At 50.0% G+C, this 27,006-nt stretch overlaps 4 protein-coding genes across 4 annotated transcripts; all 4 read right to left on the bottom strand.

The window, feature by feature from the left end:
- Positions 1–472: 472 nt before the first annotated feature.
- On the bottom strand, positions 473–2,317 carry J7T54_005262 (uncharacterized protein; the record flags this gene model as incomplete). The annotated part of the gene is made up of 1 exon (XM_051506203.1): positions 473–2,317. One exon carries the CDS (start codon positions 2,315–2,317, stop codon positions 473–475), a length of 1,845 nt encoding a protein of 614 aa, XP_051362407.1.
- Positions 2,318–15,265: 12,948 nt separating this feature from the next.
- J7T54_005261 (uncharacterized protein) lies at positions 15,266–15,592 on the bottom strand (the record flags this gene model as incomplete). The annotated part of the gene is made up of 1 exon (XM_051506202.1): positions 15,266–15,592. One exon carries the CDS (start codon positions 15,590–15,592, stop codon positions 15,266–15,268), a length of 327 nt encoding a protein of 108 aa, XP_051362406.1.
- A 1,001-nt stretch (positions 15,593–16,593) lies between these two features.
- J7T54_005260 (uncharacterized protein) lies at positions 16,594–17,329 on the bottom strand (the record flags this gene model as incomplete). The annotated part of the gene is made up of 3 exons (XM_051506201.1): positions 16,594–16,887; positions 16,955–17,043; positions 17,158–17,329. 3 exons carry the CDS (start codon positions 17,327–17,329, stop codon positions 16,594–16,596), a joined length of 555 nt encoding a protein of 184 aa, XP_051362405.1.
- Positions 17,330–19,512: 2,183 nt separating this feature from the next.
- On the bottom strand, positions 19,513–20,094 carry J7T54_005259 (uncharacterized protein; the record flags this gene model as incomplete). The annotated part of the gene is made up of 3 exons (XM_051506200.1): positions 19,513–19,659; positions 19,707–19,769; positions 19,819–20,094. 3 exons carry the CDS (start codon positions 20,092–20,094, stop codon positions 19,513–19,515), a joined length of 486 nt encoding a protein of 161 aa, XP_051362404.1.
- Positions 20,095–27,006: the final 6,912 nt, after the last annotated feature.

The following is a 27,006-nucleotide window of genomic DNA, read 5'->3' as shown; positions in this document are numbered from 1 at the left end:
TCGCGATCTTTATCAAAGTGGCCGTTGGTGTGATCTGGCCGTTGGTGTGATCTGGCCGTTGGTGTGTCCAGCACCACCTAAGAGGTGGGGCGCGGCACGAGTAGGTGGGCGAGGCAGGGGTTACCTTTTCGGGGGGAAAAGGGCGGAGGACTAGTCACCCTATAGGATATCTTAAACGACGTCTTTAATTTCAATTTTAATTTTATTTCATGTTTTAGTTTAGATACTCTAGCGAGTTTTAGGTGTGGGTAGGAGCGGGCGGTACGAGTAAAGTGAATATAGTAATGAGGTCAATGGCTTCGCTGCCGTTTAATGCTCGCAATTACTAAAATATGCTATGTCGTGCAATGTGCGAAACTGATGTTAGAGCTGACCGTGATTCTATCCATGACACTAGATTGGTGCGCTAGTGCTATATTTCCCCTTCTATCAGGGCACCTCCAGACAGGGTAATTAGAGAGGGCACTGACAATCATGCCGTTGGAGAGTTCGAAATACCGCACACTAGCTCGTTATTCCTCCAAGCTAGACGTTCTTCTTCCTGTGTCACTGATTGGCGAGGTATCGAGGTTAATAGCGACAGCTCAAAGAGGTTGTCGGCCGGAAAATCGGAGTTCTTGCGCCCAATGCGAGCCAAGAAAATGAACAAAAGAAGGGTGGACGAGGCCGGGATCGCCAGCGACGCTAACACCCAGGGACTTCCCTTCACGCCAAACCGCGTCTCGTAGCGGACAAAATCGATTATCGCTGTCGACTGAGCCGTGTCGAGGGTTCCAAGCTCCAAGTCAGCCGTCATGCCGGATGCGAGCAAGCCAGTAATGACATAGGTGAGCATGTCATTGCCCTCCAGGGCAGGCATTTCGAACGCCTTAGTCAATCTGCTCTTTACCAGACTACCCAGCCCGCCGATTGCCTGGACATTGTCCGGCGGGGTCAGGAGGGCCTGAATATGCTCTGCGATGATTCGACCGGTCGAGGTAGCAGTGTTATGAGGCAGCGGCTCGTTTGGATCACCGAGCTGATTATTACTACAGCCCAAGAAAAAGTCGTCTGCAGCAGAGACAGCGACATCGACGGTGCCGACTCGTGTCCACTGCAGCGACGCGAGTCGAAAGACATTCTCCTGAATAACACATCTACCCGAAACTAAGGCGAATGAGGCTCCCAAAACCTCAAACCCGGGATAAGCGGATGGATTGTTGCCGACCGCAATGGCCATGTCACCGCTAAACATGGAGGCAAAGACGACGACATAGCTGCTGTCGTCAAGTTCCTCTAAGTAAGAGGCTGTCATTCGAGCGTCGGAGATATTAAGATCTCGGCCCCTTAATTCGAGATCCGGGTCGTGGAAGGAGAAATAACCACCGTTTAATCCGGAGTTATAGATACCGAAATCTGTAATAACACCAGTATCGGCCGTGTACCACTTGCACTCGACAGCGTCCTTCGTAAAGACCTGCCCGCAAGTGGTGACGACATCGTCAGCATCCGACTGCCCCGCAAAGGTGGACGTTTTTACGACGTCGGCCGTGGCGCCAAATGCGGTGCGATGCTGGTACACGAGTCCGCCCTGAGTCGGGTCGGCGTGGTTCTCGGCAGGTCTCACGAGGGAGTTGGAGATCCGGCCGAGGGCGGAGAAGGAGGCGTCGGCGCTGGTGTTGGCGGCGCTGTATAAGTTGATGTTGGAGTTCTGCATGGCCGTGTAAAAGTAGTGGAAGCTCGGGTCCTGTCCGCCCGTGTCCACTCCAAATACTTCATTCTGGCTATAGTAGGGCCAAACCATGTCCTCGGAGCCGGACAACCCGGTCACCTCGAGCTGGTCCAGGTTGACGCCCGTGACGTTGAGTGGGCGTTGCGTGGTCGTCGAGGATGTGAAGACGGAGAACTGGCTGGCGATGATGGCGCCACCGACGATAGCGTTGACGAGAACCGGCGTGTACTTGTTAGGCCTGCAGAAGAAGGAGCCGTTGAGTGATGTCCACGCGGCGTCCGCTTCATTCTTGCGGATCCCATTATTGCGCTGCAGCCGGAGGGCAAAATGCAACTGGAGGGCGCTCTTGGCGCCGTAATTGAGCAGAAAGGCCAACAGAGAGGCGACAAAGGTAATGGTCAAGGTGGCAGCACCGACCGTCAAGCCCGCGGGAGCGCCGACAATCCTTTGATCGATGCCTTCAACTCTCAGAGGACGCATGTACAAGGCGCCGAGAGCGGCTAGAACGACAGCCCAGTGGCCAAAGGCGCAGACGACGGCTATCGAGATAGTTCGACCAGGGTGGGCAGCCTGAGTCCATTGTGGCGAGTTCGGTTCATCTATCATGACTTGGCCTTGGAGCAAACAAGAAAGAGCAGCAAGTAGCTTGGTTGAGCCATGACGGACATTCCGCGTAGCTATCAGCTTAATATCATAGAATGACAAGCAATCCGGCGCGGAGTCGATGCAGCTCGTATAGACCGATAACGGCAAGCTAAGTGCGGCTGCGAGAATGCCACGCTGCACAGCCTGACTGCGACTCCATATTAGAGACACGGGGCCCGAGCTTCCAAACCTGCAATACGCAAGTGTAGTACTTCAGCTGAAGCAAAGTCTTGTGCTACCTGAGATCAGGCGGCTGTGCCCGACCCAACGCCACGGCGCTCTAGACTGATTCCCACTGGCACGTGCCGCCGCCATCGCTCTTGGCTCCAGTCGTAGGTTTGCAGCCATTAGACGGCTATAGATGCAAATGTGAGCATACGGTGTCGCGTCAGTTATCGATGGGAGAAGGTAGTCTCACACCTGCGGCCTAAAGGTACGCAGCCACACGGGTCCCCTCGGCTTATACCTAGTAGCAGCTCGCTACCCTCCAGTCCCCTTCCTGCTTCCACGTCGCTCGTGGCTTTAAGCAGGCTGCACTGCAGGGGGTTGCTAGCAGTGGCTGTGGCGGGCGCCCGCACTCAACCAGTGGGCCAAGAACTCTAGCGCGTATCCCCTCTGACTAGCGCAAGGAGCTATTGGACCCGGGCAGACCTAGTGGCTGTGCCGGCCATTGTGGCAAGCTTTCAGCCTTATCTGATTAGATGATGTTTTTCAGCTGCGAAGGCATGCATCGTGTTAGCGACGATAGCGCAGTTATATAGCTTGAATCTATTGATTCCAATCTACGTAGTCGCACTCATAGGTGCCTTGTGACGCGGTCGCCGTGGGGGTCATAGCGGCCGTGGCGCATATGGAGGATAGATAGTAAGCGAGGTATCGTTCCGCGTAGCGAATAGGCTGAGCGATCGGAAAACACTGTGATAGCGGATTAGATTAGTTATTACATAAGAAATATCCCATGGTCTTAACTATAACGGGATAAGCGAGAAACGTAATGCTTAGTATAAAGAGGCTTGGGAAATCTGCTATTAGAGAGTATACTACGGAGGTCGGTACCAAAAGTTCTTGCTGCTAAGGCCCTAAGCCCCTGCTAGTTTAGTGGTGAGAATCTTCCCACTAAGATTAGGCGTTCGTAATCCCTTCCTTCAACCCCTCACCTTGATCTTTATGGCCCTCATGAACATCAAGGTCTTTTGTGTATGCCTTCACGAATATGCCGAATACAGATATCGCGACGAGGGCCTCAGTAGTTACACTTAAAGCCTTTGGCTTTTCGACTACTTATATCGCAGCCTAGACGAAGATTAGCCCTCGTACGATAGACTCTATCTTCAAGCGTGCTAAAGATACCGGATTCGACCCGGAGTGTTACGACCTAACATGCGACCGCACGCGCCGCCATGCGGCCCGCACGTGACATGAGGAAGGACCCACTGTTTTTTTCACCAATCACTTTAGATCATCTATAAAACACTATGATCCGGATTATCGCACTCACCTCGTGAGCCTCATGATCCACGACTATTATCTACTACACACAATAATCCCCTTAGTATATAGGAAGCCTAGCTTCACTATAGTTAGTCTCTACTTAGCTCCTTAGCTATTAATATAATTATTTACGCAAGATCTACTATCTCGTATATAGACTATAACTCGACCGCTTAAGTTAACGATATCTTAGTATACTTAGTTTAAAACGTAAACCCCATGCGAGCGGGCCACCCAAGCGAGCGGGCCACCTTCACCACTCATCACGTACAAAAAGGGTGACCATACTCAACATAACGAAAAAAATCAACATGCCTTATAGAATGAGACTTGATACATCATCCTGACAACTTCGTACGTTATGACCTGTTTTGGCGCACTTGCTACAGCGCGCAGGCTTCGGACTGCCTGGTGGCTGCGGGCGCCTCCTCGTGCGCTTTTCTTCCTGAATTTGTTCGTTAACCTTCTTTTGATCAATAAGGTCTTTCCCATCTTGCATAGTAAGGATGCCTTTATGCTGTAGATAGCTTCTTTTGGTCTTCCGGCGCTTACTTAATGCCTCATTTGCCGTACGTAGCGACACGTTCTCCGCTTGTAAGAGGGCTACCTGGTGCATCACTGCTGTAGTCCCCTTTGTTAGTTGATCCAAGGCATCAAGTATAGGCGTTGGAGAGCTATTTTGATGGATAGAGATTCGAGTCTTGATATTTTCCGACTGTGCGCTGGCCTCGTGCGCGTTTTGCGGCGTCTTGAAGACCCAAGGGTGGGTATTCTTAAGAAGATCTATAGGAGGTGTTAGCGTGCGTAGCTTCACGTCAAGCTTCGAAAGGACCCTTTCTAGGTCGTGCGGCACAAGGCCGGTACCAGCAAAGCCTCCTTGTATATTTTTCTCCGTAAAAGTAATAGAGAAGGCCGCACGGAAGGCGCGAAGGAAGTCAACCTTTGAGATATGCGTAATATGTACACGCATTAGATCTTCGACTTGTCGTCCGTACGCCTGCTTAAGCGGTCTAAAGCAGCCAACGTCGAGAGGCTGAAGGATATGCGAAGAGTGAGGGGGCATGCAGACCGTGATAATCTTCTTTTCTTGGCAAAAGAGCTCGAAGTTGGTTGAATGGTGGCTCTCATGGCCATCAAGAATAAGCATTCGATACACGCCTTTTGCACGAGGGATTGTGTGGCGATCAAAGTGCTTGATCCATTCAAGGCCAATCTCATTAGTTGTCCAGCCATTATCTGTTGTGGCGATAACCCAATCGGCCGGAAGGTCGGTCCCCTCGTACCAAGCTGAGAGATGGTACTTAGCCGCGAGGATAATGAAAGGAGGTATAGCCCAGCCGCACGCACTGACGCCTTGAATCACAGTCGCCCATTCCCTATTCCCGGGCTGGGCTAGCTTAGCCTTTATTCGACCTTCTGAGGTCGTAACAACCATACCCGCGAAGATAATACCTATCATAAAGCCCGTCTCGTCGAAGTTATAGATATCGTCATCTAGGATCCCGTACTTAGCCTGTATATTCCGTACAAGCGTGAACCAGCCCTTAACTAACCTCGGATCTTCGTATTTTGCCCGTTGGTGATCGTATTTACGAACCCAGCGCGTGCGAAGTTCTTGGTGGCGTTTGACGAAGTTTGAAGCCCAATGCTTGCCGACAGGTGGCGCGTCGCGTACGCGTAGTAGTTGATTGGCCATATCTTCAACACCAGAGAGTCGGGGAGGAAATGATCGCGATGATAGATCGATTATATACTGAATAATCGCTCTCTCTTCGGAAATCGTTAAAACCATCGAATTAGGCTTGGTTTCTGCTCTAGCCGTATAACCTTGTAGTCGACGATGGATTGTCGTCCGAGGCACATTATATACCTTTGCAACGTGTCGGATACTTAATGACGCGTCTTTTTCGAGGGCTTTGAGGGCTAATATTACCCTAGACTCTTTTGTAAGTTCATCCATTGTTTAATTGTGGTGATAATTGGCGAGGAATGGCAGTGCACGCGATGAGTGGTGAAGGTGGCCCGCTCGCTTGGGTGGCCCGCTCGCATGGGGTTTACGTTAAACCGACTTCTATTCTATCTACCCTATAGCTAGTTTAGACCCGAACGTTATATATTAATAGCTCTTATTTAGTATACTACCGTGTTAAGGTACTTGAGTAATACGACACTATAGTGTGACGTTCGGGTCTAAACTAGCTACCGGGTAGATAGAATAGAAGTCGGGTTTAAACTAAGTACACTAGGATGCCGTTAGCTTAAGCGGTCGGGTTATAGTCTATGTGCGAGATAGTAGATCTTACGTAGATAATTATATTAATAGCTAAGGAGCTAAGTAGAGACTAACTATAATAAAGCTAGGCTTCCTATATACTAGATACAAAAGTATATAGTCGACCGTAGACGACGGTCGGCTACGAGCGACTGTGTTATAGTCGAGTAAACTGGAAGAACGCGGCCAGCGATGGCTGATCCAACCTCATCTCGATATCCTAGCGAGATCCCCTGGGAAACTCGCAGCGAGAATGATGGAGTGCTGTATCCGTACCTGCTGCGGACCAGGCATCGACCTAGAAATGACTACCCTATTCTTATCATTGTCCCGACGTGTATGCGTCCTACTCACCCCAAGCGAAGATTATACTGTCAAATTACCTGCACAGTGTCTGCAGCTGCTCTTCGAGACTTTGCGCACCGAAGAACATACCAGACTGGTCCGTGCTGTTGGTATGGAAAGAACTGGAGTAGCCCTCAAGGAGATCACCATTCCTTGTTGTTGGTGTATGACAAGGATTGGTCTCGTCGTCAATGCATAGGATCGTCATCTTGCCGAAGCCACTCGGTAGATCGTTTGGCAAGTAGACATACAAACGAGGATAATCTACGCAGGACTTATCGCCTTGTACGATGGGGACCTGGATCGATTCCTTAGAATCACGCAACATGATATTGATGTTCATGTAGGTTATGTTGGCATTGAGTCCGATTATCTCGTTGATTTATCCTGTTTTTAGAATCGGACCGATCGGACAGTCTTCGATCAGCTGTCTAAGAGCTGAAAAGGCAAAGGCGCGAACAAGGGCGATGTATCTTATAGTTGTATAGTACGGTATAAGTATAGGTAGATACGATTAAATCGAACGTATCTTCTCGCTATATATACCATCTAGCACACTGAATCGCACACCTGATATCGCGGATCAGGTATTAAGTGACCTCGCCGTAACAGATCTTTATGACTATTCGGTCGAGTTTTCTTCCAGACTTTGTGGCACAGCCCCCGTATTAGAGGCATAGCCAGTGTCTTCTTTTGCGTCTAAGATGTCCAATATGATAGCTGTCCCCACACTTACCGCACTATAGCCAATTGTGAAGTAAGTTACTTGTAAATTACTTCGTTACAGCTTTGGTGTTTTAAACGATCTTATCGGGTGATGCGCCTGCCTTTAGGCGCGATCTACTTGACCGGCTGGATAGACTACCGCGACAACTTGGTTCTCCACAAAGATAAGGTATCTCCCTATTAGAGAAGGAAAACTGATAGTTAATTGTCAACTCTTTGCCGGCGGAGATATAATCCTTTGCGACTATGCCTACACCGGGCATGCCATCTAAGAGCCTTTTGATAACCATATAATTTGGCTTACAGCTGTGGTTAACGTATCGTGTATCGTTTCCTATAACTTCCGCATCGATTATCAGACCATGTCCTAAAGATAATGATTTATCACCCTGCTAGCATAGGTTAGCCTGAATAACTCGAGGGCTTGGAGTACTAATATTACCTAGTGCCGTCGTAATCACTCCTATATACTCTATAATGAATACGTCGGGCGGTATATCTTGCTCGGCGATAAGGCCAATACCCTTACGTCCTCGAGGCACCGCCTTGCAGAGCCGTGGTATATCTTCGCGTGCCTTTTGGCGTGCTATCTGGAAAGGTCGGTTTGAACAGCTTGTGCTGTATAAATAGCAAATAGCCGCGCTACACTTATAATCAAGCGTAACGTTTTTATTATAGCCCTTTTTACCGACGATGTAATCACGCCATTCCCGAGTAGTTTTCTAGATGGTACTACACTCATTAGACTATATATCTGGCTTTGGTGAGTATAACAAGGAAGGTCTAACGTGTGGTAGGGTATATCAACTTACTTTCTTTGATCTCTTTAAAGCAACTTATGTGTTCTTTATGGCCGCGATAGTATATCCGGCTTTGATTAACGGTATAATTTATGGAGTCAGTCTATTAATAATTAGATTAGACCGATACGACGCGAAGGTCTAGCGTCGCGTGTCACGTGCCGTACCGTAGCTCCTCTGTCTCTAGGTGAACCGCTTACTACTATACTATTTAGCACGATAATCAGAAGTCGCCCGGTCGTGGATTTATTCTTCATTCCCACCCTTTACTTTATGTCACTGGTTTCTTTCAGCCTCGTGTGATCTTATTCACGCATACCGTGCTCTTCTAGATTAAGGCGGACGCCAAGCCTGAGGATATTGACTCCTAAGCCGAATTATCCTAGGATACGTCTTGAGAGTCGCCTGGGATTCGCACATACGCTCCTTCTTAAGCTCTGCGTTTTAGTGGCATCCTTTAACCGTCGTGTAACCGGCAAGCAACCCATGCTAGCAGCCAGATATAGAAGCTCCTTGCCCTATCCCTCTTGGACGATGATACCTATGGCATCCTTGACCAGATCAAAAGCCGAGTCCTAGTCCTGCCCGTAATCGTTACTGTAAGTGGCGAAGGATATTATCGAGCGTCGGAAAAGTCAAGGGTCTATATTAGTTTCCTGACTTTATTCGACCGAAAAATTACTTTGAGTCTCGACAGTATCTATATCGACATCTACCTACTATAAAATCAAGCTATTAGCAGATCAAGATTAGGTAATCGCGGACGTATGCGTGCTTTGTATAAGCAAGATTAGTAAGCCTATAGTAAAAATCAAGAAGGGCTTGGGTAAGCTCTCCACTCTAGATGTAAGTTAGCTTCAGGATGGCGCTTGGTACGGCCCTGGTTAAACTTCGAAGTTCGTGTATGATAACGCCGCGTGATGGTATCTAACTGCATCATTTTAAGATATATGAATGATATATAAGCCAGGTAGTCCTAAAACTGATGATACGTAGGTTGTAAAGTCTCGGCCATGGGGTAGCCTGGGCCGTGAACGTGCAGCATCTGTGCAAAAACTCATATACTTGTATTTCAGGTCGAAAGACTCCGTGAGCGCCATGACGCTGCTCAGAAGCTGTGATCAACCCCGTCTCGGATGCTAAAGATAATCTTAAGACTTAGTCGAATCAGCTATGGTTAGAGACGAAGACTACGAAAGGCATATAGACTTAGGGAGGAGTTTTTGTATTTCTATTACTTACTCTTGCTTTACTCGTTTGTTAGTGATACTACTATATAAGGCAATCTCCAGACCAACCTTCCTTTTTAATAAACTTTAAGGAATATTATTAAGCTGCTAAGAGGCAGTAGCTAGTGCCAGAATCTCTTACCGGTTAACGAGACTATCTATATATATACCTACGCCAGACACTTCGCTATCGCTAGGAGAGGCAGTCCTCGACCTATTAAACATGGTCTTAAAACCACGCAGCCTCCTAGACTAACGTTACTCCTCCTGTCCTCTATTTTTAGGTATCCTAAGGCAGCTTTGGGCCATTTCCTGCAGCTCCTTAAAGCTAACGGTATCCTGAAGTGAGCGGTCCTCGTGAATTTTTAATACTCGTGGAAATCGCAGATAATACCCAGTGTTCGCGGGCTTATCAAAGCCAGCCCCGACCACTTCTACTATAAACGGATACTTAAATAGGTCCACAGGCTGCAATTTTCGTGCGGGCTCGACGAAGATATCGAACTCCTCTATAAAGGCGGTGAATAGTACCCGGCCGAAGTAGCCATAGCGATTGAGGTATGTGATATTCTCTTTCGAGATACTATATCTATTAATTATATTAATTATACGGAATCTCGGCTTCGTATCGAAGCGGCGCACTTCGTCCTTATTTTAAATACAGCCGATATAGAATAACATCTAATATAGCTTACCGACGTTAAGTTCGAACTCGTTAGTCGTATCGCGGCGTCCGCTAATAAGAACGAAGTTTGCGGTATCACCTAGGCCCGGAATATAATCCTTCTTGAGTTTGATATATAATTTATGTCCATAGAATAAGAAGTAGGGGTCGTCGTAACCTTTAAGTATAAAACCTTCCTATCGCTAGGTAGTGGCTCGAGCGAATGCGTTACTAAGTCGTTCTTCGGCATTAATAAAGGAGAAGTCGATAATCTCGCGGGAACCGACGCCAGCACGCCCTAGAATATAACGAACTAGAGATTATAGCAGCCGTCTCCGTTTATCATGAGTCTCTAAGCCGTAGATAATATTATCTAGTAAGAGAATATCGTAGAATATAATTATTAGATACTCCCTCGCTCCGATAGGCGAATCTCCGGTAGTTCTAATACACCGGCTAGATTGTTTTACGTGCCTATAGACTTAGTGGAATAGCTTAATTCTTTCGCCGTCGCCGTTCTATACCAGTAGCTCGCCCTCCAGGATAGACCACTTCTAGATCTTGTAGTCTGTTGTATCAAGCTCGAGGCTGTCCCGCAGTGCCTAATAGATTCTAATACGATTATTTATCGAGTCTCTTCCACTCTTAGAGAAAATTCGAATATTAGCTCCTGGTTTTTAAAGGTCGATATAAATTTGGTAATATTCTCTGTTATACTTTCTCTCCACGCTTATCCGTCTCGACCCAGCTAATTAGCAATAGTGTCTAATGCTCCTTGCCTTTTTATATACCGTACGCCCAGTTATTATACCAACCTACGGCGTAAATTCTCTTCTAGTGACTTCCAAAAGCTTGCTATAAGCCATAGAAGGCTGGATAGATATGTTCCGAATACTCGGCTTGTCGAGGAGCCCCATAGTTACTAGGATCGAATTCTAGGAGCGTAAGAGACCAGGCAGGAGAACATGAAATCTGCTCATGACTAGCGTCTCTAGAACGCAGGCTGGGCTATAATTTTTTAATAGTATCCGAATCGTCCATTTGGCCTCGGAGCTTCGTAGAACTCGGAATACTTTCGTGAGCAAGGTATCTACGGTTATTAATCGGCTATGCTTTAATATACCTCTTTGTCGAAGGCTATCGGCAGAAAAAGGTGATAATGCTGTAACCTGGTCGAGAATATCGTCGAGCTCCTCTAGAGATACCTCTTGGCTGGGTCTAGATTCATAGTCTATTATAGCCATCACGCGCTCGACTGAGCTTACAAAGTCTAAACCGCTAACGGTTCTGTATCTTTGGAGATGCTCTATTCGGGATAGTCTAAGGCATTATGCGTGTTATATAACCTTCTCTAACAGGCGTTCCTGCAGACCAAACACTCGATCTGGCCTCCGTTCGGGGAAGAGGTATGACAAGAATGCCACTGCTAGTGGGCCTCGCCGAGGAATAGCTTCATTGTGCTTGTTGAACCAGGCTTAGATAATAAGCGTTACGCGCCCTTGGCTATTGCTAATCCTCGATGACTTCTTAGCGTTGCACTCGAGGCTCTCGAAAAGGTCAGAGAGCAATCTGAACGGGAACGGCATGATTGAAAGCGACAGAAGAAATTCTGATGATATTGAAAAGACGAAAGGGGGAATGTCAGCTTCTATACTACATAGATCTAGGTAGACTACTCATTAATGAATCAAAAGGCTCTCTTCCTTGGCAGTCCTTATCGCCGAACGTCCTTATCGCCGAACGTTTTGAGATGAAGAGTACCCATGAATCGACCATCGAAAGGCTCCACGTTTACTAGGACCATCGAGTGCCCATATGCCACTGTGAGCTAGTATGCCGGATGAGGGAGGGCCCTGATTCGACCATACGCTGGCCGAGATTCACTGTTGCGACGACTAACAGCAGCGTTCTAGGCGGCTTCTCACATATAAAGGCTCTCAACAAGCCCAGCCCTGCTGGTCTTCCACTTCCTGAGCCTGATATACTGACATGAATCTAGATGCCACAGCGAGGAGGGTTGAAAGTCGGGTTCGAGGGGTGTATGCGATGATCCAGGGCTTGGAGACGCATACAGCGGGTGCCGTTCCATGATGACGTGGTCAAGCAGCCGGTATTGGAACGGTAACCGGGGGGTGCGGTGCTTTGTGGTGGAGGGCCACACCTGGGGGAGGGGGTGAGTGCGTGGTGTTGGGTGGCTTATTGACGTAGCTTGACGGAGAGAACGAAAGGAAACGAGATTCACTCGCTCTCGGTCGCCATCCTGAGCATGTAAACTCAGTGCAGATACCGCAGACGCTCGTCTCAGCCTCCTACTCATCATGGTGATGGACCCCGATGCCGCATGAAGCACGGCTGGGCGACTATAGTCGCGTCATCCGACGGGAAAGTGACGTTCTCGGCTCGAGCTGGCCTCGGCCTCAATCTTCTCCGTCCTGTGTCTTTAGGTGAAGGATAATCGCTTTCTATTTCTGTGGGTGCTCCGTGTTATGCGGAGACGGAATATTAGGAAATCTGCCCGAGGATGTATATTGAAACTCTTCAACTATCACGGGTACGACCACAGGTTGTAAGAGGATGCCGTTATGCCGTTTGCCCCTTGCGGGTGGATGTTTAAGCATCATCATGCGTCCCCCCTCCTTCTGTATCTTCCTCCCCTTGCAATATTATCATACAACATCACGATATATCCCCCTGCATCCTCCTCCCACATATGCATTGCTGTTGATATCAACAGCAAGTGGACTATATGCCACCCACTCGTGCAGCATCAAGCCATTAAAATGATAAGTAGGTGGCTAAGTTGTGCTGCACTGCGTCTACATTGTCAATAACTGAGTGCACAGAGACGCAGGGCTAGCCTATTTCAAAGTGTATAAAGATATGGGCCGAGAACAGGAACAGGCGACAAGGCTCGAGGAAGCTGAAACGGTGCTGAATGGTGGAGACTTGTGTATACGACGGAGAGAGCGTCCGGCGACATTGCCGATCCGAAGCGCTATTATAGAACAGATACTTTATTAGGAAACCCGAAGACGTTTTATATCTCCAACCTCCACTCGAGATAGTCCTCGTTTCGGGGCCCCACGTCGGTCCTTAGCCGATCGGCATTTTAGGGTACAACGGTGGAAGTTAATAACGAGAGCACGCTTCAGCTCTCTACTCTATAGAACGTTATCTCGCCTGAGGTCTTCGTGTCTTACCCCAAGAGCTTTTATTTCCTTGTTCGATTTGTGGATCTCGTAGCGAAGCTCTGGCGTTATCTCTATCGTCGCTATGCTTTCACCTCCCTATCCCATCACGAGTATGTGGCGAATTGGTCCAGCGCTATGAAGAAAGTAGATTTTCGCCAAGTCTATTATTCCCAAGAAGACAGGCACGGCAGATCCCTGAGCTATGCGTAGGATCTTATATACCTACGCCTCACGAGAAACTTCTTTCCATAACCCCGAAGTAGTGCCTTTGCCGACGACCGTATAACCATAAGTCGTATAAGTCAGTTTAAACGGGGCACCGTAGGAACCACAGCCGCCGAGCGGAATATAGCGATCAATAACGTCGTCCAATTGACTCTTGAGTGAAACCACTAAATCTTCAGCCGAGATAGGATACTAAGTTCGATCTTCTTGGCCCTGGCGATGTTGGTCCACGTTCGGACATAGCTCATCTAGACAATTCCCCGTCTGCAGGCCGAGTAGATATCGTTATGTGTAAAATTGTGCAGCACGGCGTCGCGTTTGGTCTTCTTGGTCATGCCCGGACTCTTGCTGGCGACCTGTTTGTCGACTGGACGGTGAAGCGGTAACTTGACTGATCCTCCGCTTTTGGCCAGCTGTTTGATTCGTATCAGACCCGGAGGAGTTAGGAGATCGCGAGCGCTGTCGATTCTCCGAAGGTGCACAGCCGGCCTTGGATCGTCTAGACACTCGGCGGCCCTCTGAAGGCGACGGCAGCGGAGATGACGGTGGTGCATAGGATAAACCCGACGCTGGACTCGGAAACTCAGGAGCCGTGCTATCGGAGTGAGGGATCTGCTGCAATTTATCCCTTGGGATCTGCGAACGCGTATACTCAAAGCTTGTCTCCCACGTATGAAGATCGGGTCGCGAGCTATTTCTCCACTCTTGCTCCCGAGCGGGTGAACGGAATGCCATCAGACACAGGCATAGTACCCTTGTAACAGAAGTCTTCGATAGCTGAGAAAATGAATCGGCTGCCGTGTCTACTTCGGTGTGGGGATCACAGAGAAAGTAATAGAGTGTGCTCCGTTTATCTTATGGAACGTAAAGAAAGATACGGGCGATTCCGTTTGTGAGATAGGAATATTCGAGTCCTTCTTGAATTATCATATAATATTCTTAGACAACAGCAGAGCAGATAAGCCGCTCTGTATTATACTGCAGCTTCGTATTCTAGTCGGTGGGTATTTTATTCGATCTGACTATTTTCTTCCATAGGTCCATCGGTTATAGTCTATTGCGAAGCGCTACGACAGGTAGCTTATAGGCGGGCTTATACTCGACAGTCGTCAGGATGGTGTGTGAGTTACCGTCGATCCGGTGAATGCAAAACTGATCTAGACGCGGATAGGGTATGCTTAACGGCTGGTTTGCGTCCGCTTTAAAGTCGTCGTCCCTGCTTAAAGAATTTGTGTGATTGCTGAAATGAACTCTATCACCGAGCCGGAACTCGTCACGTGCCGCTGGTAGTTTGCATAACTCGGCTATTATATCGTGAACGTGGTCTTCCACTCTAAACCGCTCGTAGGCCTCGAGATCTTGCTCACTGCTGAGGGGCCTGCGGGTAAATCGACGGCTTAGTCCTCCTAATTCCGGTAGCGAAGCAAATAAGCGTGGTGCGTCCCCTGAGTCCGACTGTAAATATTGGTAGACAGAGCTGTAGACTCCCAGCAGCTGCTCTGGGCAGTCGTCCCAGTGTTCTAATCGAGTCGGGCAGTATTTCCCTGTGGGAAGGGGTATTTTGCCGGAGGTCGAGCGCGAAGGTGTCTCGACTCTTAACTGACGGGAGAGAAGTTCGTGGCAATGGTGTAGAAGCTCTGAGAAAGACGTCTGTCGGTTGCGCTCTTCTGCTTGACGCCTTCCCTCTGCTTCCTCCTTCTCGCGTTCTTCAGCTTGCTTTCGTCTCTCCTCTGCATGGAGATAGAGTTCCTTATAGTTTGGAGAGCTGTTGTCAGCCATGGATTTATTCGAATTGGGAAGTTAGGCCATGACGCGAAAGAACGAGGACCTGCCAACTTGATCAGCTCTGCTGTCAAACGGCACGGAATATTATTTCTTCCGAGAATCAGCGGGGGCATCACGCCGTATTATGGAGACCGATCAAACCGAGGTATGGCGACGCGGCAGGCTTGCACGACGCGGTGATTCAAATCACCGTTTCCCCGCGTCGCAGCTGCTGAGCAGCTTGTTTCAAATCCTCCGACATCCTCACGTTGTTGTTGGGCACTACGATCATGGTGTTGACGCTCGACGAAGGAACGGTGTTGAAGCATTCATACGGTCGTACGAAGTCGAGATCCACAGATAGAAGCGCTTTCTCTTCTCTCTTCAATTTTTTCGCAGCTGACGTCACGGCAGCCGGATCACTTGCATCATCTTGTGCCACGTCGTGAAAGTGACCGTCCGAGAACTCTTTGAACAGGATCTGAAGGCGTGTCGGCTGCGACTCCTCCTGAATTTTCTCCACTAGCATACTGTGCTCTATGGTGTGGCACGCGTCGTCGCTCGACTCTTCATATGGCGAAGAAAAAGAAACAACTCGGGCACATTACTCATTCCTCTATATATATGGAGAACGACTCCGACATGATGGCGGTATTTTTAGACCATACCCAGGACAGCAAAGGGTCGATGAAAACGGGCCGTATCGACGCGATCGGCACGGCGATCAGCAAGTGCGGTCATTCATCTCAGCTTGATGTGATAGCATTCGCTAACTCCGTTAGGGCGTTCAACAACCGCGGTCTTTCTGATGTGAACATCCATCTTGGCACGTTTGAGCTACCCGCTCATAGCCTTGTTTTGGTAGCTCAAAGTAAATACTTCGAGAAGATTCTCGGCAGTGAATGTAAAGAGGGTCTCTCGAGGGAGATCACATTCTCCGAAGGAAGTCTGCAGGCGTATTGGAGGGTTTTTGAGTATCTTTATACTAGAGAGTATTCTAAAGACCCTTATCCAACGCTCGATACACAAGGTAAGACTGAGAGTTCCAGCACTATACTCGGATTTGGCTAACTCGCAATCAGATAATGATGAGCTATCAAAAGATCTCCGTGTCTATGGCTTAGCGGAATATTTCGGTATCAATAGTCTCAAAGAGCACGCATTGAGCAGATTTAAAAGCAAAATTTCGCGTCTTTGGATCAGCGAGATTTTCCCAAATTGTATTCGAGAAGTGTATGGGTCAACGAGTGACCCCGACTGTGGCATGAGGAAAGCGGTAGTGGAAGTCACGCGGGAAAACCGGGGGGAGCTATAGGAAAAGAAGGCGTATCGCGAGCTTATTTATGAAGGAGGCGATTTTGCAGTCGACTTGATGGATAAGCTAATGTAGGCGCAAATAAAAGGTAAAATGTCACAAACACGCCTACACAACATGTCTGCCATGATACGTTGATTCCATCTGGCCGTACGTGAGAAACTATTCCTATGTCGATTCTATTCGGACTTTCTCTGCCTCTTCGGCGGATGTGCTTAGCTGGCGGCTGCCTTACGTTTGACTCCCTCTATCCGATCAAGCCTGTTGCCGATAATACTGAACTGGCGAGAGAACCCGGCTATATCCGAAAAGGGAGGTTGATCTAAGGAAATCTTGGCCTTCCCACCGATGTTGCCGCTCGTACTGAGTTCGTCATCGGTCTCGGCCATGGTGCCTGGAAGTATTGCGACCTCCTCGGCATGATTTTTGCACCTGGCGAACTGTAGAAGTTCTTGGGGCCCCTTAAAAGACTTTCCCAGGATTTCCGGGGCTAGAGGTAGAGTACTAATCTTTGCCAGGTTATGTTAGCTTCCTCGCCGTCAATATAATGGCGTTTGAACCTGATCGTGGGCTTACTTCTTCGAAGACTTCGTCGTCAAGCGTAATACCGCCGTCGCCCACGCCAACCTCATCGTGAAGCATATCTCCCACGTCGTTATGGATCCCTTTCGTGGGGGTGTTTTTGCTCGTTAGGCTGGTGTTTTGTCGGGGATCCGAGTTGGTGTAAGAGTTTCGCCCATCACCTATAGGGTTGTGTTGGCGCTCAGAGGCCCGGTTACTGAAAACACTGTCGTCTTGATTGCGCTCGGTATACTCCTTATCGACTGGAGCATCTTTGGGTTTGCTCCCAGTGCCCCGTTCAGTTTCTCTGTCGTCGATGATAATAAAGACGCCACCCTTGCTAGGAGCGTCGAGCAAAGACTCAGGGGGAGCCTGCCGGAGAGTCCCCATGTTTTGAGAAAGATGGTTGAAGGAGAGGATGAGGGAGGAATGGCGAGGATGGCGGCATATGTCCTTATGTACACCCAGATGCACTGGCTCTGCCCCCCTGATGGCTATTGCTTCCCCAAGGATAACATCGTCACAGTCAGCAGTGAGACTATTCACCAGGGGAGCGAACGGAACTTGGCCGACATGGAGCAAGCGACTCTAGGTTAACATGCCGACCTACAAGGAGACTATCAGTTTGGTTTGAGGGGGCCTACCCCGTAGGACGACTAACCTCACGCGAAACACTTCACCCACGCGTTGGGAACGTTTCTATTAGTCAAATACAGTCGATCATGCCATTTCCTACAACTGGCTCTCCACCACAGGGACTGCCTCAGCCCTTCCTAAGGGAGCCCAGACGTAGCGGGTACATTGGACTTGCTGAACCGCACAGATCCAACAACGGGACTTTCGCGCCTATAGAAACACAGTGTGGGCCCCAGAAGGAATTCTTCAATGGACCGCAATATGAGTTAATGGCAGGGTAAAGGACGTCTAGGTCCTATGCACATAGTGCGCCGGCTGGGCTGAAATGATAGGCTGGTATCTTCTAGGACAGTGAAGCCAAAAGGTCGCATTCGAAAAAGAGGAGTCGCATGATCTGCATCGTGAGCAAGGTACACAAGACGACATTCATCAGCTCGCGAGATTTCGCCAGCCTCGGGAGCTATGTTAGGGTTACTTGATTCAACAAATGACGCGATGGCTTTTCCCATACGCAAACTCACCAGGGACGTCACTGCAGACACAGTCATGTTATCCCGCTTCGCCAGCATCCTAAGCTCGTCCGTGATCAAGCAGCCCCCTATGATCCGTGCTGCTATGCTGAGGTATCCCATGTTCGCATGGAACAACGTCAAGCTCGGGATCATGGTTGCATGGAGTATCTATCGGCCACAAATGGACGGCATGGCCCAATGTCCATCTGCATGCCTGCGATTTTTCGCAGGCAATGCTCCTGCCACTAGAAGAAGAAGAAGAATATCTATCAAGCGGCTTACAGATGGTCCGTGTGCGCTGATCATGACTAATCTCGGACCCTACCGGTCCGTGGCTCTAAGTATACCCAGGGAAAAACCGCCTAGTAGGCGGTAAAAACCCCTCGTTGTTTGATCTAATAGCCTAGAATTGACTCTCTGGCTAGAGCCTCCGTTGGGGAAAAGTAGGCGCGTCGTGCGCGAGGAACGGAGTTGTGTGGCGGTGGCAGCCGTTTGTCGTGGACGCTACAGCTGACCGTGCTCCACCGTTTGTTGGAGCTGTAGCGCCAGGCGATACTCCCGTAGTCGTCCCGTGGCCAGGAGCCACTTGATGATACGGGGGTATCGTTTGGGGTCTTCCAGGGCTTTGTTTAAGTCTCCTCTTCCTCGTAGGGGAGGGAGGTTAGTCCTGTCGTCTTCTAATTCGTAGTCTAGGATGATATAAGCTGCTGTTTCCTGGACCGCCCGTCCTCCTCTGCACGCGCACCATGGCTCGACGTCCGGGACTTATATCCGTCTTAGGTATTGCCTGAGACCGATATGCCCGGACCTCGCTTATATAAGGCACGACGATTCGTGTTTTGTGAGCTGTTCCCAGATCTTGCGTGCGGTCTTCTATCGTACGCCGACTCTCGGTTTCCGCTGGTGCACTCCTTCACGTAGCTAGAGGTCTCTCTATCGTTCCTCTGTCTTCTTCTTCGCGGTTGTGCCTGCCGTCTAGCTTGCCCACTGTCTCATAGGATCTAGTAGTTAGACTCCGCGTTCTCGCCCCCTTCCCCCTCTCTGTGCCCTCGCAATCAGCCTCGTGATCCTATCCCATATCTTAGGCCAGACGCCGCCTTCCCCCGTGGCTCTCGCCTCGAACGCGGCCGCTCTCTCGGCTAGGATAAGATTGATCGGTTTGTAGTGGGCTTCGGCTTCGAGAACGTTGACTGGCGTTGAGCGGTATGAACCTGTCATAACGCGTAGATACTTATTCTGTTCCTTGCCTAGCTGGAGGACGATGCCGGAGCCCCTTCCCTACTTCCCTCCGAGGGTGTTCTCTATCGTTATAAAGGTGGATGCTGCGTATGTTAATACGCTTCGGATCACCGAGACGTAGACGTCTCTAGCCTTAAGGAGGGACGGTCCCTATGTCTTTGCCGCGATTCGAGTCAGTGCAAACCGCTATGTCTTTAGTTTGGCCAGTATCTGGTTCTTATGGGCGATAAAGTTCAGCCTTCGGTCTAGGTATACCCCTAGGAACCTGGTCTCTTCCGCCGGCTTGATCAGGTTGTTGTCTAGGGTCCACGCCTGGTTGTTACCTGCCCTTGTCTTAACAAAGTGCATTAGCTGGCTCTTCTGCGGTTCGAATATCATACCGCGTTCTCTTCTCCGGTCTCTGCATATCTCCCATCCCCGTTGTAGAGCGGAGCAGCAATCTTCTGTCCTTTTCCCTACTGTTAGGAGGTTTGTGTCGTCCGCGAACCCTACCGTTCCTACTCCTTCGATATCTCTTAGCCTCTGGAAGAGTGGGGTGCTAAAGAGGATGAATAGGAGAGGGGATAGGGGCGAGCCCTGTGGCACGCCGGCCGGCACTTTCAGTGGCTCCGACTCCCAGTCGTCAAAGGTCAGAGTCGCCGTTCGGCCCGTTAGGAAGGATATCACCCATCGGGTCACCCACCTCGGCCATCCCGGGTCCTCCAGCGTTGTGACCAACCATCCGTGGTGGACGCGGTCGAAAGCGCCCTTGAGGTCTAGCTGCAGCATCGAGCAGGTGAGCCGCTTTTCCCACGCGGCCCGCACCGTCTCTGTAACGAATCTAGCCACCAGCTCCGTTGACCTCCCCGCCCTATTCCGTATCTATTCGGGCGGGAGGATGTTCGATTCCTCAGCTATCTATGTCATCTTCCTTGCCACGATAGCTTCCACGACTTTCCCCACGCAGCTTAGAAGAGAAATGGGTCTCCACCCCCTGGTGATCTAAGCTAGCGCGCTGTTTTTCCTGGCTTTCGGAGTACTACCACTCTGGCTTCTTTAAAAGCTTTAGGGTAGTGTCCGAGGGTCAGGCTGGCTATAGCGATTCGTCGAAGTCCCTCGACTAGTAGGGGGCCATAGGCACGAAGGAACCCATTAGGTAGTCCGTCGGTGCCTGATGCTTTCCACTGGCCCGGACGGTGGAGGGCTGTCTTTACGTCCTATGTCGTTACCTCCGGTATTTTTCCTCTTATCTATCCGGGCCTGGAGTTCGGCCTCGGTTCGCTTTCTGGCTGTATTTCCGGGAAGAACCTCTCCGAGAGGGCGCGTGCCTTTTCTTCCTTTGTGCGTGCCCAGCTTCCGTTCTCCTCGGTTTGGAGATCAGGGATCTGCGGTCGCTCCGTCTGCTCGTGGCTGCGTAGCTTTTCCCATCGCGCCAAGTTCCAGAGGACACGGCCGTCCTTTGTCGCTCTAGCGGTGGTTTCTCTCCAATATCTCGTGCCCTCTTGTTAGAGTGTCCGCTTCTGGTTGGCTCTTGCTTCCCGCAGGAACTCCGCCGAGGCGCCGGTTCTTTATGCCCGGTGGTAGCGCTCGGCCTGGCGTAGGCGTCTAGTCGAGTCTACCGTCCGGTGGCTCTAGAAGGCTGAGCTCTTCCGGCCGTACCTTTTCTTCGACGTCGGGACGGTCTCCTCTCGTGTAGCCGTGAGTTGTCTGACTAGTCCTTCTGTCGCTGCGTCAAGCTGTCCTGGGGTTATTGCCCATCCCGTGGTTAGGGATAGAGCTCTACTCGCTACCTCATCGGGGTTTATTTCCTTCCAGCAGTATCGTTCCGCATCGGCCTCTCTCTGTCCTTCCCCTAGCTCTATCGTTATGGCTTACGGGATATGGTCGGACCCGCTCCACTCCCACGCGCCTTAGAATCGTCCGGGCATGCCCACTGTGCACCATAGCAGATCGATAGCGGAGGACCTATACCCCTGACGCTGCCAGGTTGGTTCGCCCGGTGTAGTAAGGAGTGATAGGTTCCACTTCTCAGCTAGCTCTAGGAGGGCTCCCGCGCCTTGGTCGTATCGGTCCTCAATATCCCACAGGGGGTGGTGGAGGTTAAAGTCTCCGGCGACGACGGCCCGTTCGGGTTTCTCCTATTCCACCATGTCCAGGAGTGGTGTTTGCCAAGATCGGGCATAGGCTGGGGAGTACACAGAGTACACCCGAGTGCCTTCGATGTCGACTGCCACTATGTCCTTCGTCTCGTGTAGTGGTCTTTATTTTGTTCTATTCCACCTCTTATGAATCCAGATCGCCACACGGCCACCTCCCCACACCTTCCAGAACTTACTATTAGGCCCGCCTCCTAGCGTGTCCTTTATACCTCGTATAATAGGAACTTCCTGGCCCAGGATAACGTCTACTCTATCATCCTCTAGAGCTTCTATCCCATAGGGATGTCGCTTAGCCATATTCCACGTGGCGATATAAAGTCTCCTCATTGCGTGGTATAGAGTGCGTCCACTAACTTTCCTTGGATTTCGGCTGCCTTTGGTGTTAGCCTCCGTTCTTCTTTCTTTCGTAGTCTCCTAATGCCCGCGGTATCGGGCTTCAGGGTCGGATCTAGCTCTTCCCCATGGCGCTTCCTGGGCTGAATGTTCCGTATGGCCGGCGTGTCGTCTGGCGCCTCGGCGTCCCCCTCTAATCGCTCTTCGTTTCGCTCTTCCATGATAACCTAGGGCGTGTCCGCGGTTTCTAGAGTCTGGTCTAGGCTGGCTCGGCTCCTCTGTGATGGGCGCGACAAGGGCTGATGTGGCCGCTAGCTTTCCGTAGGACCTAGGTCTGTCCCTGAAAGCCCGCTCCGCCGCTCTCCTATGCTCCATGGCCACTGGGCACGCCTGCCACGCGATCGCAGGGTGTGGCCCCTGGCAGTTGGCACACTTTGGACTGGCGCACTCGCCGGTGTGCTTCCCTTTGCCGTATCGTCCGCACCGGGCCGCCTGGCGATATTGGCGTCTAATATGGCCCTAGCTCAGATAGTTATAACACTGCCGGGCTTTACTCTCTGCGCAAAAGGGCTCGCATCGGAAGGTATGGCCTCCTAGTTCGATTCCCTCTCTAACCACACGCGAGGCTATTTCCGTGTTTAGGACGGTGCATAGGACCGTACCGTATCCGTCTCTCCCTAGGCGCTTTGTGTGGTGTAAGGCATTACACCGCGAGTGAAGTTCCTCTCTGGTGATCTCCTCTAGCTTATTGGCCGGGATGCTCTTAATAAGGACTCGGAGTCCTCCTTTGATCACCTTGGCCTTGCGGCCATATACCACTTCAATCGATTCTCGGTCTTTAAGGATATCGCCCTCCTTCCCCGCTGCCACGCGGAGGGCTGAATCGCCGTTTGGTAGGCGCCGAGCGCTCTCTACCGCTTTCCCGACCTCCTTGTGAAGCGCCTGCAGGGTATCCTTGCCACTGCGGCGCTTTAGCTCCTTTTCCTCTTCATCGATAGCGACGATAATCTCCGTTTTTCTGATAGTGTGCTTGGCCACTTGTTTCTTTGAGGCTGCGATAGCGGCCCACGTCTTCGGGCGCGTCTTCAACGCGTCTATCTCCTTCTGTAGGCGCTGAATGGTCTGCGTCATCCCCCATAAAAGTGCTATGGTACTTCCCCCAACGGAGGCCGCAGCCTGGAACTCTTCTAGTGTCCATTTTTCCCAGTCTTTAGTCTGGGGAGTGGCGTTGTGTGTCCTGTTCGACGGGGCGGGGTCACGTGGTTCTGAATCCTGTCAGACCGAAAGGGGTCGGGGGAGCCCATAGGTGCACCCGTACGGGTGCATGTAAGGCTTACGTAACGGTGCACCCGGGCGGGTGCAAATAAGTGTCACGTGATGCGCCTCATGCAGCGCGTGTAAGCTATGAAAGCCTCGCCTCCGTGTAAATCGGCTACGCTACGAGGCTAGATAGCTACTTAGTCCCATAATAACATCAACTGCCTTACAGTCTTTTACTTATATATGCACTCGACTATATTCTTCAGGTGCCTCTATATAATACCTGTTGCTCTTCGCTATCTCTCTCAGCTGCCTCCTAGACATCCTTCATGCCTCGTCTACGTGAAAACCGCCCAGTAGCTATCTCTTCTGCCATCTGAGCTTCAACCTGCGCTTCAACCCGGGCTTCCTCTGCTGTAGTCCAATCTAGATATGCCATCTGTTCCTCCTTAGTCCAGTCCCGGATAGGTCTCTTCTCTGTGCATCGTGTGCCCATTTGCTTGTAATCTAAACACCAGTCATAGTCCTTCTTGCTATATCGCTGAGGTAGTCCTATTGCATTTCGATATTGCTGGTTCGTCTTTAAATCACCTCGAGGCAGCGTCTTGTACCAAGCCTCTCGCGCTGTAATATATCGTTGATATATAGCACAAGGGTGATAGTGCGGTACCTCCGGCTCCAGCTCTGGCCTCGGCGCTGGTGATGAGGATAGCAAAACGACACTCGGTGAGAGTGGCTGTAGCTGCGCAGCTGGGAGCGAATCTGGCGGCACTACTGGCTGCACAGTTGAACCTATTGCCGGCGCCGGCGCCGGCGATGTAAGTGGATTATGATCCAGTGCCACCGCTGGTACTGAGGGTAGTTCTAGCGCTGGTGTTGACACTGACATCAGTTCCGGCGGCCGAGCTGAAGCTGAAGCTGAAGTCTCTTGAGATAGCGCTGCGGTTGATGATGGTATGAGATCCGCATATCGTAACGCACACGCCTTTGAGCTTCTTGTGTGGCCTTACTGATTGCATCTTGTGCATGTTGGCTTTGCTTTGGTCCTTTTTCTTGTTTGTGACGCTTGCTCAACAGCCTCAAATGCGCAGGGTTCACGCCGAGTGCTTGTTCTTGGCAATATTGAGCTAGCTGCAACCCGGTCGAATAGCCGGCGTGGCTCTATCAGCAAGTGAGGAGATCCCTCGCGATGAAGGTGCCAATGCGTATGGAAGTGCCGTAATCGAAGAGGCATCTCCTGTTGACGAAGAGTTTGGAGCGTATGAGCGCATGGAAGACCGTTCGATAACTCAAATGCTCCTGTACAACTAGGGAGAATGTCATTGAGGGATCGTTTCCGCTGCTCTTCGACTCTACGCAGCGCTTCGTGAGATACCCATCCACGTATATTAGCGTATAGCGGCCCAGTTAGCTCAAGAGGCGTGCGTATCCTCTGTTTGGCCTGATTCGCGTGCAGCTCGGCGATCTGATTGAGCAACGCACGCTTGATAGACCTCCAGGCCTCGAAGAGGTCTAATTAACTGGTCTTTAGATATTGCTTGATAAGCTCGTGGATACCCTCACTCCGGGAGGTGACAACATTGCCGAAGTGAGGGTATCTATCAACCCAAGCTTTCACAAGCCTCTCTTTATAGAGATCAAGCCAGGTCTCTATAATATAACCAACCTCTCTGAGATAGACTGGGACGTAGCGCTGTTTGAGCTTATTAAGATTATCTTCAAACATATCCTCAGTGCTTGAAGCCATAATCTGATGCCAATGCTGATAGAACTCTTGCCACTTCTCAAGGCCTTGAGCTTGAGGCTGATCGTCATCGCCACGGGTGAAGCTTGCGAGGTAGTGACGAGTAACAGCCTTATTTGCATGCCAGAGGCATAAAAGAGATACCGCTTATGGGAAGCATTGCGATACTGCATTCATACAGGCAAGGCAACGATCTATAAGTATAACAGATGGAAGTCTCGCGCCACAGCTCTCGTACATTTGCCGTAGCCGATCAAGTGCCCAAGTATAGTCGACTTCATCCTCGCCACTAAGGAAGGCGAAGGCGATACAGAAAGATCGCTAACAAGCGTCAACCCCAACCATATCGAGAAGGGGCATCTTATACTTGTTTGTCTTATATATGCAGTCTAATATAAGCAAGTCCGGATAGGATTTAAGGTATTCTAGGGACTTGGGATAGGCGAATAAGACAGAGGTAACTCGGTTATCCTCGTCTAGCCGCATTCGGTTCCAAAAGCCCTCATTTTCGAGCTCGTTTGTAAGAGCATGTATATTGCTTTGGCCTTTTGAGAGGTCTCGCTTGCCTTGTGCAATACAGTTATAGATGTCTTGCTGAGTTGCAATTATATCTGAGTGGTTGCGAAGGTATGACCTGATCTCTTTTGGCGCGACTCCAGCATTTGATAGGTCTTGAACAGTTGACCTATCTGCCTGTGAGAGTTGACGATGAACAGGATGTGCAGACCTATTATAACTTGGTTCGTGGTTGTGGATAGCGAATTAGGGGTCTGGGCGATGCGCAAGAGTCCAGGTAATTCGATTTGCATCTCCTGTTCCAATGACGGAGAACTGGCAGCCAGTACGTCGTGAAGTTGTAAGCCGTTGTCGTATAGTTGAAGGATCAGGGGTGCGACCTGCGCCGCGATCGCATATAAAGACAACTCGTTGTCTGCCGCTGTTTGTCTTTCTTAACCTTCCTATAACAAAGGCATAGCCTCGTTGCGATGCCCAAGTATTGATCGCTGTATGTAGCTCCTGTCGTGAGTTATAGCTGTCTTCTGGAGGAAGACAGTCATCCGGAAATTGCGGCGTATGTTCGTTCATCCTAAGATAACGACAAAACGTGTAGTAACTAAGCGGAAGAGGATATCATGGATCGATTCATGAGTATCTAATATCTATAGATGAGCGACTACACCGCTTATTAGCACGGACAGGGGGACCTGGCAAGGCTGACATAATAGGAATCTTATTTGCACCCGCCCGGGTGCATCGTTACGTAAGCCTTACATGCACCCGTACGGGTGCACCTATGGGCTCCCAGGGGTCGGACCGCGGTGACTAAGCAAAGAGGGGTCTGGAGATGGCTGGAATGAAGGAATCAGCACACAGCACGATCAACAACAACAAGAACAACGAACACACAGTAAAAGGCCTTAAAATCAGCCTCTTGATCATCAATTCAAATAGCCTTTTCTAGGCCCCAAAAAGACCTACTATTTCCTCGATTATGAACACTTGCACACATACACACTAACTCGGGCCGTGCCTCCACCAAAGCGGTCACGTGTCCGACAATTAAGAGTCTCATTACCTCTATCATCTATTTAAATTCGATCACCATATCTTCCTCGAACGATACGACGAATCAGAAGGTGGTCCTGACTGGATCAACCAACTGGCATCGATAGAAGAGCCTATTTATCTCGAAGGCAAAGACCCTACGGCTCTAGGAACATATCGACCCTAATAATAAAGAGCCACCTACCTTTCTAAAGGAACCTATGATGCCTACGTTCTCGTTCGAATCAGAATCGCCTGGCGTACAGACCCGAAGCTCAGAGCCTACTAACACCTTCACGGAGACCGACAAAGCACGGCTTCAAATCTACAAGATACGCAACGACCACTATAACTTACAGTCTCGGAATATCGCCACCCTAAAGAGCTAGGTTAAGGATACCGCTAAGACACGGCTTCGCGAGCATTACTACAAGCATGATACCGACCTACGGGTCTGGTATTCTAACCTAGCAGAGGCTGCTAGTCTTGACATCCATTTAGCACGAGGCACAGCAATAACTGCATAGGGTGACTTCTTTTATACTACACCAAAGGTGCCTCGAGACCTAACGAGATAGGTGGAGCGATTTAAAGAGATCATGCATAAGGCAGAGACCCTTAGCCTCCCAAATTCAAAGGAGGTCATCTCGTGGTACCAGC

The sequence above is a fragment of the Emericellopsis cladophorae genome (genome assembly GCF_022114955.1).
Source record: "Emericellopsis cladophorae strain MUM 19.33 chromosome Unknown NODE_20_length_315653_cov_120_781897, whole genome shotgun sequence".
In the NCBI taxonomy this organism is placed as follows: Eukaryota; Fungi; Ascomycota; class Sordariomycetes; order Hypocreales; family Bionectriaceae; genus Emericellopsis; species Emericellopsis cladophorae.
The sequence above is the reverse complement of the archived record's forward strand: the minus strand, read 5'-3'. Positions and strand labels throughout refer to the sequence as shown.